Source organism: Euwallacea similis, chromosome 2 (genome assembly GCF_039881205.1).
Source record: "Euwallacea similis isolate ESF13 chromosome 2, ESF131.1, whole genome shotgun sequence".
Classification (NCBI taxonomy): domain Eukaryota; kingdom Metazoa; phylum Arthropoda; class Insecta; order Coleoptera; family Curculionidae; genus Euwallacea; species Euwallacea similis.
Window position 1 is genome coordinate 2069249 of NC_089610.1, and position 12979 is coordinate 2082227.

General features: G+C 35.8%; 1 protein-coding gene and 1 non-coding gene across 2 annotated transcripts; both read left to right on the forward strand.

The window, feature by feature from the left end:
- The first annotated feature begins 6704 nt into the window (after positions 1-6704).
- On the forward strand, positions 6705-7382 carry LOC136419344 (uncharacterized). The gene is made up of 4 exons (XM_066405607.1): positions 6705-6813; positions 6865-6944; positions 7002-7161; positions 7217-7382. Exons 1-4 carry the CDS (start codon positions 6741-6743, stop codon positions 7312-7314), a joined length of 411 nt encoding a protein of 136 aa, XP_066261704.1. The 5' UTR covers positions 6705-6740; the 3' UTR covers positions 7315-7382.
- Positions 7383-11952: 4570 nt separating this feature from the next.
- Positions 11953-12024, forward strand: TRNAE-UUC (transfer RNA glutamic acid (anticodon UUC)). The gene has a single exon. It is a non-coding gene; the product is annotated as a tRNA-Glu (tRNA).
- Positions 12025-12979: the final 955 nt, after the last annotated feature.

Consider the following 12979-nt stretch of genomic DNA (forward strand, 5'->3'; position numbering starts at 1 on the left):
GCCAAACATCAGTTGCATTATCCTGTGTTATTATATGAGAGATAGAAATTCAGAGAGGTATAAGATTACTGCGAGAAAATAATTGAGAACAAGTGTCCTCGATTTACTTCCCTCTGAGAATTGTCCTCAGCGATAAACCAATAATAAGACGAGAATTAAGAATTGAGAGAAAATTGTTGAAGTTAGTCAAATTTTTCAATAGACGTATTCGAAAAATGAGGCGAGCTCTTAATTTTTTTATTTAGCATTGAATAACTTGAGGTATATATTTTGAAAATTTGGTTTGAATGCAAATACTTTCGAAAAAGAGTTGCAAATTCTCAAACTTCGAGGCTGTAGTGTTGCTTCTAAATTGGGTGGCAACGACGGCAGAAAGACAAAGGTGAAAGTTTCTCTTAAGATTTTTTTCTGAGTTGAAAGTGAGTAAGCGGGAGATGACTGGGTCAAAGGAGGTATGAAGCGACATAAGAGAATGGCATAACAGTAACGTAAGAGTTTGATGCAAAAAAACTCGCAAAGACTGAGCTTGAAAGACTACGAGTCAGACGTCATGCGCCCAAAAAATTACACTTCTTCAGCACTTTTGTTAACGACATATAGACGTTATTTTTAGTGATGCATCAGGAAATATAATAGTTAAAATTTTTATTAACGTTTTAATCAGTGTCAGACATTACAGATTTTTCAAGAACCCACGCACGCTATAGAAATTTTCAAGATTTGTTTCTCATATTCCTTAGTTACGTGGAAAGCTAATTTAAATAATGGAACCAGGTGTAATTGATATATCAACATAGAATAATGATTGTAGCTTTAATTACCTGTAGATCACAAGTCATGAAAAAATTTAATTAAAGTGCTAACTGTATAATTTGATGCAATGCGGTTTAAAAATAATTTGATGCAATGCGGCTTAAAAGTAGGGGGAAGACATAAAATATGATATTTTTAAATAAGCCTTGTAGGAATATCGAATATCACAGTTAGCATAAGTTGTGTCAACGTCAATCGTATTAAAAATGGAATAATTTCCCACTTTCTTTGACGAGGGCTCATAATCGAATGTGAGGCTACATTCATATGAACATATGACGCGGTGAGTTTGCGACTTTTCGCCACTTGTACGTGAGTTAATATCACATTACTACCTGCGATCTCCAGCAATGCAGACAGCCTGACGAAAACTTCCTTGTAAATGAATTTCCAAGTAAATGAACATGATTTGCATTCCAATAATACCGGAGCACTAAACTCCACACCAGACAAAATCCCTTTGTCCGGTAAACATTTTCCTCTCGCGTTTTCACATACAATTAAAACCTGGAGTGCGCACCCTCTTATTTCAGCTTAATATGATTAAAACGTGAATGTGAATTGATTAAACTCGACGGACCGGCTCAAGTGGGGTTCAATCACCGGCTTTGTCGCTTTAATTGCTGCGCCCAAGATTCGTGGTCGATCCAGATTTATGGCCCTGGCACAGCCTCAACGACGAATTAAACGACACTTTATGTGGGTGCCCCTTAATAAAATGGAAGTTTTATGACGCCTTGTTAAAATGGTTGGTGCAGAGTACAGGCTGGATGTCTCTTACTCAATTGTTCTGATGGAAACCCATGCCCGATTCTTTTGGCGGTGACCGAAAAAGCAATGAAAGGCGTGAACAGACTTGTTCGAAACATAAATGTCATCTTATTAATTGAAACTCGAAAGCGGGATAATTAGTAGCGAGATGGTATCTAGTTCGAAGAACGATAGACAAAAGAAGCCCCATGCGGTGATGGTGATTGCTACCGTGTGTTATGGCTACCATGGGGCGCTTCATCTGAAATTGCCGGCATGATTAGGCGTTAAACCTAACACTGTGGGCGATTGTCGATTGTTACTTTTGTCCATCTGGGCAAATTAGTAACGAATTACTAAACGTTTTGTTTAGCATCGGGATGCGAGATGAAATTCTCCTCGGCAGGAGCGGAGTCATATCTAGTGGCTTTTAAAGAAACAAAAGAGCACAATAATACATCACTGATTAGCTTAGGTGCTTCTCATTACGATTTTGCACAAGAATAGGTAAAGTGATGGAATTTTTGGTTTATCATTTCAATGGCTCAAGAAGTTTTCAGAAGAGCAAAGAAAAATGGGAATAAATCTGGAGTAGTCCCATGCTGTGGAATCCTGCAAGACACGCACCCCTAAACATGACTCTCCCACTAACCTTGATTCAATCAAGTCCTAATTCACATTCCACGCTTATGAGGGTATATCCAAAAGAGAAAATTATACAATAGCATATTACTTAATGCGTGCTAATAGCCTTGAATGTAAATCAAAGTTCCAGTATTGAAATCCTTTACTTACGCTTCATTAGCCATTATTTTCACACAAACAACACAATAGCTTACCCCTTGTCTGTTGAATGGTTCAATCAGCTGTTTACAGAGCTCCCTACCAGCTACCAGGAGCAGGATGTACCCCTCGATACCCAATCTATAAATTATGTTTGGCAAACTACCAAAATAATACAGAATTTTAGATATAATTCTTATTGTGCTTTATAATCGGAAGTGTCCATTATCCGAAAGTGTGTGAAAAAAGCCCGATTCAATGGAAAATGTTATAGGGTCCATTGTCCGGGGGAATAATACAGCCACTTATATTTTGGGTGTAGTATTGTTAGGAGAAAAATGGCGTCCCTATTCGTTTATGGTAATGTAGGTAATAACGTCTTACGCCTGATTTGTTTTTAGTTCTGAGCCAAAGGAAGTATGCTTCACTGTAAACATATGTATGTAATTTTCTAAACTTGTGTAAAGAAATAACGTGCTTCAGCATAACAAATAGCGTATGAGTAATTAGCGTCTTCTGCTAATATCCATAAATTTCATCTCTATTGCTCCCATGTTAAGTATTATGTAAACGTGGGAGTTAAGCCTGATTAGCATTTATTACATGCTCATTCAATCATAAGAATTTGTTTGATGAAGTTTCGTTTAAAAACTGAATATACTTAAAATGCAAACTGTTCGCTCAACGTGTGAAATGTCGCCAGATCTGCTAAAGATGTAAGCAACGATGACGTCTTAAGATGAGACAATAAGTAACATATTTGTCCCACACTTCCATGATTTGCAGACATGTGATCAATTACGGAACGTTGATTTGCATTTTTTTAAATATTGGCACTCCTTTTTAGCGGGATATTAGATACACTTGCGAACTCACATAGCCAAAATCCAATTCACACGTCTGTTCGCGACGATGGAAGAAAGTTTAGTGGTTGCAGAAATAATGGCAGATCTACAAGATTCGTCAGCTCAGCTGCTCCAATTTTACGTTCACACACATGATGGGGAAACCCTCAATAATCCGCAATCGGAAAATCTCAACAAGCCACTCATCCGAACTAAGCTCATTACATGTCGTAATTGTTGTAAAGGATTGAAAATAAACAATCCAGCCACAGCTCGAACCTTATCACCTCCATCCATCAGTTCTGCTGTATAGAACAAATACAGGGCCCTCACAAATTATTTCGGTGTCAATACAATCGTTGCCTAATCTACGGCCGTACATTTAACTTTCATTGTTGGAGGTACACAATGAGTGTTTGGCAACGCAGCAGCACATCTGGTGTGTACCAACATTTTTCTATTAGGTCCGGACTGGGATTAGGTTGTATTGTTGGTATTTAGTTGGTTGTGTAGAAGGGACAATGCCCAGAACTTTCAATGAGGGGTATCAAATCTAATCTAGCGTCAAAACTTTTCCGTACCAGTTAGACAAAAGGAATCTTCCCCTGACGATGTTGCAATTTCATGTTGTAAACTAGGCATGTTTACAAGCTTAATGCGGTTCTGATATATTCAATTAAAAATTCACCCTTCTTTAACGGGTCAATAAATCGGCGTATTACTTAAATAGCGTATGTCCCATAGGCACTAAATCGATCTGAAAGCCGATAATGTTTCACACACTCTCGATTTAATAGAGTGAATTGCTTGTGTTTTGCCTTGGCAATTATACAATGCGTCCAAGGTGTGTGGGGATCTCGCAAACCGTAGGCGATATGCAGTCGGTTAAATTAGGATACAGTTGGACGGAAATACACAGGGCGTTTTCAAAAGTCCATTTTTTTTCCAAAGACTTCCCAGAGGAATACATCAAAAAGTGTAATTCTACCAGTGTAATACCAAATACCGTGGGTATTATGGTTGGAATGGAAGGTAGCTGATTATTTTATACGATAATTACTCATACGCCCTATGGAAGAATAATATCAAGGTACATGAGATGGACAGATGATTACTCCTGAAGTTATGCCAAGACACCTTCTTCATGAAACCAATGCAATCTTACTAAGCTGAAGGAATTTGCACAAGCACTTTCTGGCCTAAAGCGGGGTTACAATAAGAACGAAAGATTTGCATTTTGAACAAAACACGGTTTTCTTTAGCAAAATACTGAAATCTTTATCAATTTAGAATATAGACATTTGGGAATTAAGCATGAAATAACACATCCGATAAATGGCCGTCGCGATTTTGGTGGCACAAATGCACCCTTTTGACGAAATTTTGAACAATTGTTTTGTATAAATGTGACGGTATTCGTTCGATACAGCGTTCAATTTCGGATTTTAATGCTTGGATGGTCTTAATTTCGCTGGCATAAACATGAGATTTCAAAAAAGCTCAAAGAAAAAAGTCAAGAGGTGTTAGATCACATAATCGTGGAGGCCTATTCTCGTCATTATGACGGGAGATGACACGCCCAGGAAAATTAACGTGCAAGATCGTCAATGTTTAACGGACGGTATGACAAGTGGCACCGTCCTGCTGAAACCGCATATCCCTAATCTTGCAACTGAGGCACAAATCACTGGGTTATCATGTCGCGATAACGTTCGATATTTATCGTTATTACATTATCTGACTCGTTTTTAAATAACCATGATCGAACGATTTCTTCAGACCAAAATGTACATCAAACAGTGACATGACTAAGATGCATATGTTTCTCATGAATCATACCTGGACTTTTTGAGCCTCAAAGCGGCAATTTTATTTATTCACGAAGCCATCGAAGTGAAAATGAGCCTCGTCACTAAAGATTATTTTGTCCACAAAATGGACATTCATTTCTTGTTGTTCCATGATCTCATAGGTGAACTCATTTCCCTGTGTATGGTCTGTCGGCAAAAGTTGTTGACTTAGTTGGATTTTGTAAAGATGGAGATTTAAAGAGAATATGATGAAGAGGCTGTTGGAATATTCAATTTTTGTGCACGTCGATGAATCGAGATTCCTGGATTTTCGCCTATACTCCGGCGAACTGCTGTGATACTTCTTCTGAACGACCGCTACGAGATCGTTTTGTGTCACTCACATCAATAACTGAACCAGTACTTTCAAATTTATCGTTGATTCTTTTTATAGTTGATGAAGTCAGAACACTATTCCTATCAAAATTTAAACGCACTTTACGAATCCTAACAACCAAGCTTTCACCATTTTGATAGTAAGATTTAACAATAAGGACGCGTCGCTGCTCTGTATATAGGGTGTTACTTAATGATAGATCGTAATTCCAAGGGCGAATTCCTAAACTAAATTCAAATAGAAAAGTTCATATAAAGTCAGTCCTATAAAGTCTGGTTTTCAAGATACAGAGTGTCAAAAGTAAAAAAAATTTTTTTTATTAATATCTCAAAGATCCTTTTGCCGGTTTTGTTGAAATTTGGCTCTTTTGTTCATTGTAATAAGACGTTAAGATAGCACTAACTAGATGATAATTGTGAGTTCCAATGGCATTCCAGGGAGTAGTCTTACGAATAATATTCACAAAAAAAGGGTACGCCACTGATTTTTTAAAAGGTTTTGTATTTTTTCCGGACTAAGCAGCTAAAAATGCAATTTTTTTGTCACTAGTTATTATTTCGTATCTTCCTTCGTTTTCGAGGAAAAAAATAAAAACCACTTTATTGCATATTGAAAAACTATAAAAATAAAATCAAGTTAACTTTACTCGTTGCTAGGATATGTTTTGTTGTTATGAACATGATGTTTTTAACTTTTCGTGACTTTATTATTATTTTTTCCCTGGTTAAAACGTAGAGGATCTTTGAAATATTAATAAAAAACCCTTTTTTTACCTTTGACACCCTGTATCTTTAAAACCAGACTTTCTAATACACATGTTTATATGAACTTTTCTCTTTGAATTTAGTTCAGGAATGCGCCCTTACAATTACGGCCTATCATTAAGTAACACCCTGTATAGCTTCATGTTTACCAACTTTCATGTGTCTTCTTTCAACTTGGCAAGCATATTCCCTTATTAAAAAATTATAGCCAAAATGGCGCGTAATTCAAATTTTGCATTCTTATTGTAACACCCTTTAGTATTGGTTAAAAAATTTGTCTTCTTGCGAAGGAAATAAATTTGGAGAAGGAAAAAAAGAAATCATTTTCCCTGTTCAATTTTACTGTTAATTCCATGTTACATAAACTAGCTTAAGTTGAAGTACCTGCCTTAAACAAGACCAATACCGGTACTATTACCCGCGACACTCTCACGACAGTTAACGTCAAAATTAAAGAAAAATACATGTGAATTACCAAAACAACTCCAAATTCGAAATGAATTCAGAAACCCTGGGTGTGGAAGAAATCCCCTCAATAGACCAAACAAGTCAAAAAGGGGTGGGTGCGAAATTTATAGAACCCAAATCTTCCATTGTGATGATCGCATCTCTTTGGTTATTCCAGTCAATTTTTTCCGCATGCAAGATAGAATTCACGGGAAATCTCCAAGGTAGAACTTTTTAACTTCTTTGAATAAAGAAATAATAAATTATTTACGAAGGTGCCTCTATATCCTTCAACATACAAGACGTCCTGCTTATAATGTCCACAGCGTGGATGATGCACAAAGGTCTCTGCATGGTAGATGTTTCTGGAAATTCTCCAGAAAAAGATAATGTTTAAAATGTTAAATTCCAGAGAAATACTACATTAATTTTGCCATGGGTTGTAGTCACCTTGTATGGGCTATACTTCAACCATTACAAAAGTTTACTGAAGATGGTGGCTGTTTTAAGGGCTGTGAGACATTCGTCCGGTTTACCTTGGGTGGCGCTGTTCCTTACGTCCATTAGTCTAGGTATCTATCCAAAGTATTCTGGTAAACCGAGAAAGAGTAATGCTGTGTTTTTAAGGGCTGAGAGTGATTTTCATTCTGAGGACTTTGCTATTATCCGCCAATCTCTGGTACCGAAGAAAGTTGGAGAAGAAGCTTTGCAAGACCCTTACATGAGGAGGAGTTCTAGTAATTACATGTTTTAAATGGACGATTTGATTATCAATGTCAATCAATCAAATGAATAGTTTATTGGATTAAATTATAGAAAATTACATGTTATTGACTTATAACTTATTGATAGAGACCTAACCAAACCAATCTAACATAGTCTTTGAGAAATAAATAAATAAGTTCTTGAATTTGATTTTTTTTAATTTTTGAAGATGAGCAGATGCGGAAGAGCTTTCAAGTCACGACTTAATATACAGGGTGCATCATTAAAAACGCTGCATTTTAAACCGCGATCAGAATATTGCAAATTACCACGACATATCGATTTTGTTTTCGAAGAGTTAGTTGTTATTACTACAGAAGACAACTATACAACACCATATAGTTGTTATTGTTTGACCTATGACTTGTACCTTTACAAAAGGCAAATTATTAAGTTTTTTGTATGTTTTCTACCGATATCGATTCTTAGATTATTCAGGCGAGTGGTAGCATGATAAACAAGATATTTGTAATACGGAATAAATTAATAATAGGGTGTTCTTTTGTTTGAAAAACTCATTGTATAGGTTATTAACTTTTTCCTTTTTTTTCGCGTTGCTCCCTCCAGGTAAAACAATAATCACAATTGGAACCCAAATTATTAAAGAAAAACTTGGTTTGAGTCAATTTTTAAAGATAAATACCAAATGTGCAAAGGTGAGGAGACTCTTCCCGATTATTTTCCTTTGCGGAAGAGCCGCTCGTTTTAAAGCGAGCAATAAATCAGCTCATTTTTTATGAAATTCGAGTTCATTAATGAGGATGTATAGATGTATGGCTTGGAAAAAATGTAACAAAAAGTTAATTATTTTGAGCAGTTCCTTGATAGGTACAAATATTTTACCTTATACGTTATCGAAGGCACGTATTATGAAATTAGTGAGTTTTAGGTGCCCATTACATCACTCCTGTTGGTACGGTTCTTTAACTCTTAGTCAAATAGGATAGGAATAGGAAATAGGATAAGGAAACAATTTTATCCCATGTACTTTGTTCTATTTCTAAGTGATTAGTAACGAAAGAAAGTGTTGCAAATGTCGATAATCTGTATAAGAAAAAATCGATCTGGGTATCCAAATTAATTAAGAAGAATCCAAATTAGATTCAAATACTACCAGAAACGTGACTCCACTACTTATTCTAAAAACCTTTTTTAAATAAATCAATAAAGCTACCCGTTCAATAAAGTACAGCTTTGATATAAAGAAAATTCTCAGTGGTTGCTGAGATATTCGAAAAATTTTGATTTAAATCATAATAACAAGTTTAAAATTTTTATGTCAATTAAAAAAAGTTACTTTACAGAATATCGTAGTTTCACTTTTTGAAAATCGCATGTGTCGATTACTTTAAATCAAAATATCTCGAAAACAGGTGTTCATAGCGACGTTTCACCTTTTTTACGTAAAAATGATACAGTCATTGATTTTTTTGCTAAAGAATGTGATATGAGCATGCATGACAAAGTTATGACTCTTCAAAAGAGAAAAAGACACGTAGGTAGCGCCCTCTACAAATAAAAGTGAAATTAAGATAAAATTTAAGTTTCTCATGTTACAAAATCCCTAAGTACCAAGTTTCGTCCAAATTCGACACTATTTCCAAAATTATTTAGAAAAAACAAAAATTAAAATAAATTTTTAACACCCTGTAGCTTGATAAGTAAGACCTTGCAGACCCAGGCTTATATGGACTTTTTATCTTAAAAATAGTCGAGGAATCGCACTGTGAAACATTTTAAGATAAAACGTCCATATATATAACAAATTCAGTTATAAATGAACTAATTAGTTAATTAATAACTGAATTTGATATCCGACGTTTTGACTTAACACCTTTATCATCAGCTTTTTGCAACGAACCAATACGAATTTATTTTCCAAATTTGTTTTCCGTTGTTCCAAAACATCTAACCATAAGAGTTTGGTAGATTTTAAGAATTTAATGGGGCAGTTTATCTCCCAAAAGGAAGATTTGTACCCATCATTTTAGGGAAAGAATCCTTGAATTTTCCTGCAAAAATGAATGTACCTTAGCTAAAAAATTCCTGTTACCCTTTCTGAACGAACTGCCACCATTAATCCAGAGCCTGCTGTATTGTTCTCAGAGGCGAAGCCTACTTGCAGCAACTACTTAGATGTTGAATAACATTTTCCCTTTCGACCAAAGGCCCTTAATACAGTTTAGACAATGCCGAGAAGTCGAGAGCCACAGTTTCATTCAATTATTATTTCAATTACCATCGCTTTTTATACAGGGTTGGTCTAGAATCATTTTACACCAATCCTGAGAAGAATATCTTCAAGTGCATTGGTGGTGTTAGTGTATGTATCAATATCAGAAATGTTAGATGAATAGACTTGTTCTTTGAATTTTTCAATTTCAACGTACGTATAGTTCATTATAACGAGTGATCGTTTAAACGAAACCTCACAGCGAATGATGACCCATGAACGTAGCGCGTTGACTAAGCAATTAACTACTCACCATCAAGTATCTGACTAACACATGAATTGATCTCAGACATGCCTTTGATATTTCAGCTCCCACTTGAGGTCCTTTTTTTTTAATCAACACCTTTTATTCTGATGTGGAGCTCATGGAGAGAGAAATTTATGTATGTATGTGACTTGACTGTCTTTTGACTATATATATTTGAGCTTTAGTCCTGTCCTGTGCATGTCGAAAGAGGGGAGCAGAACTCATTTAAACAAAAGACCAAAGGCAACTAAAATGAAAGGGTTGTAGTTTTCTGTTCTGAAACTTTAACTTCTTTGAAAACATTGTTTTTAAACTGGGAAACAAAGCCAGTGTTTTCGCCATTGAATTTCAACTTTTATTTCGCCCCGGTGACTGACGGCTTCGAGTTTCTTATTCGATTCTTGGCGAACGTTTTTGTTTTACTTGTATAATAGCGTTAAATTGTGACTTCCATTTTCTCCGCGATCCATTATGAGATTAAATTCGAAATTCTTAGAGCTGGTATTTTTCAAATGGAACGAGTCTATTGTGGCGCAAAATATGAGCTTTCTTGCTTTATATACTAGTTTTATGGCTCTCATTTGTTTGATGATATGAACGGCCTTCGTTTGTATTTTTGGTTCTTCTCGGCAAAACTTCATTTATATAAGATGTGGACCCATGTATTTTCTTTTCCAAATAACTAAATAACGTGATTGGTTTTTAATAGAAATCATGGCAATTAATTAATATTTGCCCCTCACTCAATCCACCCCGTTAACACGCACTCTAATGCCTCTTTCAGCCAAACGACATACTCCAGAGACAATTAATATAAAGATCGTTATACAGCATGTTTGCAGCACATATCACAGTAATTATAAAATTCCGATTCAATGATTTTGTTAACGATTTATATTTCTCGAATCACTGAACGTGGAATGAGGGATTATCAAGGGGGTACTCGGATTACGTTCTTAGCCTCCCCCATCATGCTTAATGAAATTGTATTTAAATATTAGGGTGTAATTTGGGGAGAGATTTGGTTGGGGATCGTTTTACACTCCTGTGACATATGCTTTGGCGGGAGAAGTCCAAAAACTGAAGAGTCACCATTGCTTCTGAGAACTGAGTTTGAGACCACCTGGTCTTCGCAGTGGTCCATACCAACACCCCATATTTAACACGCGTTGAAAACAACCTTTTGTTTGTACCGTTGACCAGTTTTCTTTTAAACACCTTGCAACAATATATCACACAATGGCCGAAATTCAATTCCTGTCACGATGGACAATGGGCCATTTCTCGGGATAATCTATTGACAACCGAAGAAATGGAATTGCGACGTGCCGAGTGTAAGTTTTGCTCAAAGGTGCCTGGTTTAAGGTAATAGACAGTTGAAAAGTTTCTATACATATAAAATGTGCAATTGATATAAAAATGTATAACATAGGAAGCACGTTTTATTAAAAATATACGTGACAAAGAAAAATGAGCTTTTGTGCAAATACAGAGCTCCGCCAGTGCTTAAAGCTTCCGTGTTATATTAAAACGTTTGACAAAATGCAAGCTCTTGTAGGGGGAGGAGATTTCATTCATTTTCGTTCATTGTCGACGGGCACAATAAGACCAGTAGCTTGACAACGCAGCTTTTATATTAAATATTATTATCTTGAAAGCCCTTTTTGGAGAATAATTGAATTTTCAATAATGGGCTGATCTTGGTATGAGTCCAGAGAGTTCAGACTTCTATCATTTCAGCAAAGATGCTTCAAAATTGCTTTCCAAATGAACACACCAAGTAAATTTCGGTGTGAAATCATAACCTCCAAAATGGTTTATACTGTTGATACTTATACTATAAGATATTACACAATACACTCGAAACGGTTTATTCAAATGGCAAAATATTCTATAATATTTTGCTATTTTTTAAATTCTAATATATTTATAATAAAACAGCTTTCACTATTTCTGTTGCACAAGAGCATCCTTCGACACCTTTCCTGAATCAAGTAGTTTGAAGGGGGCGTCAGCCGAGTTCTATACCGAATATCAAATACTTGAAATTTAATGGACATTAAAATGTATTTTTGGGGCTACGTGTTTATATTGTGTCTTCGCAACGTTTTCGTTATATCCGATATGGTCTAGTGGCTAGGATACCTGGCTTTCACCCAGGAGGCTCGGGTTCGATTCCCGGTATCGGAAAAACTTTTTTTCTATTTCTTCGTTTTACCAAGTTTAAACAATTTCCTTCCATTTCTTAACTTTTTTAAACTTAATTATAAATATTTATATTAACGATTCTCAGTATGCTATTATTTTTTCCAGATAAAATAAGTACTTTTATCAAACCCAAAATACCGGAAACGGGGTAATTGGACTATCCGCTCTGTATCTGGCTACACAATTCCTCCTGACCACCAAAAACAGTGGGTCCATTTTGGTCCTAAAAGCACCCAACAATAAGGCGTAAAATCACGCTCGGAAGGTACAATGCCACACAGGAACCCATTGTGAAACTCGAAACAGCATGTGACAATATATTATATCAGCTATTGAAGAATTCACTATGTACAGTTTTATTCCGTTCATAGGGTACAAAAGGTTCGCTTAGATATACACGCGTTAGAGACGCCGAAAGGTTTTGTCCCTTTTGTCAGATAGTGTCGGACCCATTCTTCGGGAGGAAATACGAAAATAAAATGTCCCGATAGGTTCGGGTGCTTTTCCTAAAAATTTGCCATTGAAAAAAGTGGGCAGGTAAAAGTTGAAAACGTTTTGTTTGTGCAGTATTTAGGTAATTATATGGGCAAATATCGGACAATGGATCTGTTTCATGCAGCTGACAATTGGGCACAATGGCAACAAACGCTTTTTCTGTATTGTTGCTGACATGCGTATGGTGATTAAACCACAAGCCAATTCTCCTCGTTTTATTGAAAGTTTACGTACCCTAGTACATAAAATTTATTAGAAATCTAGTCATTAACAGCTCTCATCACCCGGACAAATAAATTAAGAACAATACCTTACACCAACACGCACATGACAAATAGCTTTTGATTTCGCTATTTCTGAATGGCATGAATACTTCAGCAATAGTCACAAGCGAGCACAATTTCTAGGCTTCGAGTTTGTAATAATTCTATGAGCTCTTTCA

Excerpts from the sequence above, each read along its gene's own strand:
- LOC136419344 (XM_066405607.1), top strand. The coding sequence starts at position 6,741 with ATGATCGCATCTCTTTGGTTATTCCAGTCAATTTTTTCCGCATGCAAG. Across the intron at positions 6,814-6,864 it reads ATTCACGGGAAATCTCCAAG|GTGCCTCTATATCCTTCAAC; the intron begins GTAGAACTTTTT and ends TTATTTACGAAG. Across the intron at positions 6,945-7,001 it reads TGCACAAAGGTCTCTGCATG|AGAAATACTACATTAATTTT; the intron begins GTAGATGTTTCT and ends GTTAAATTCCAG.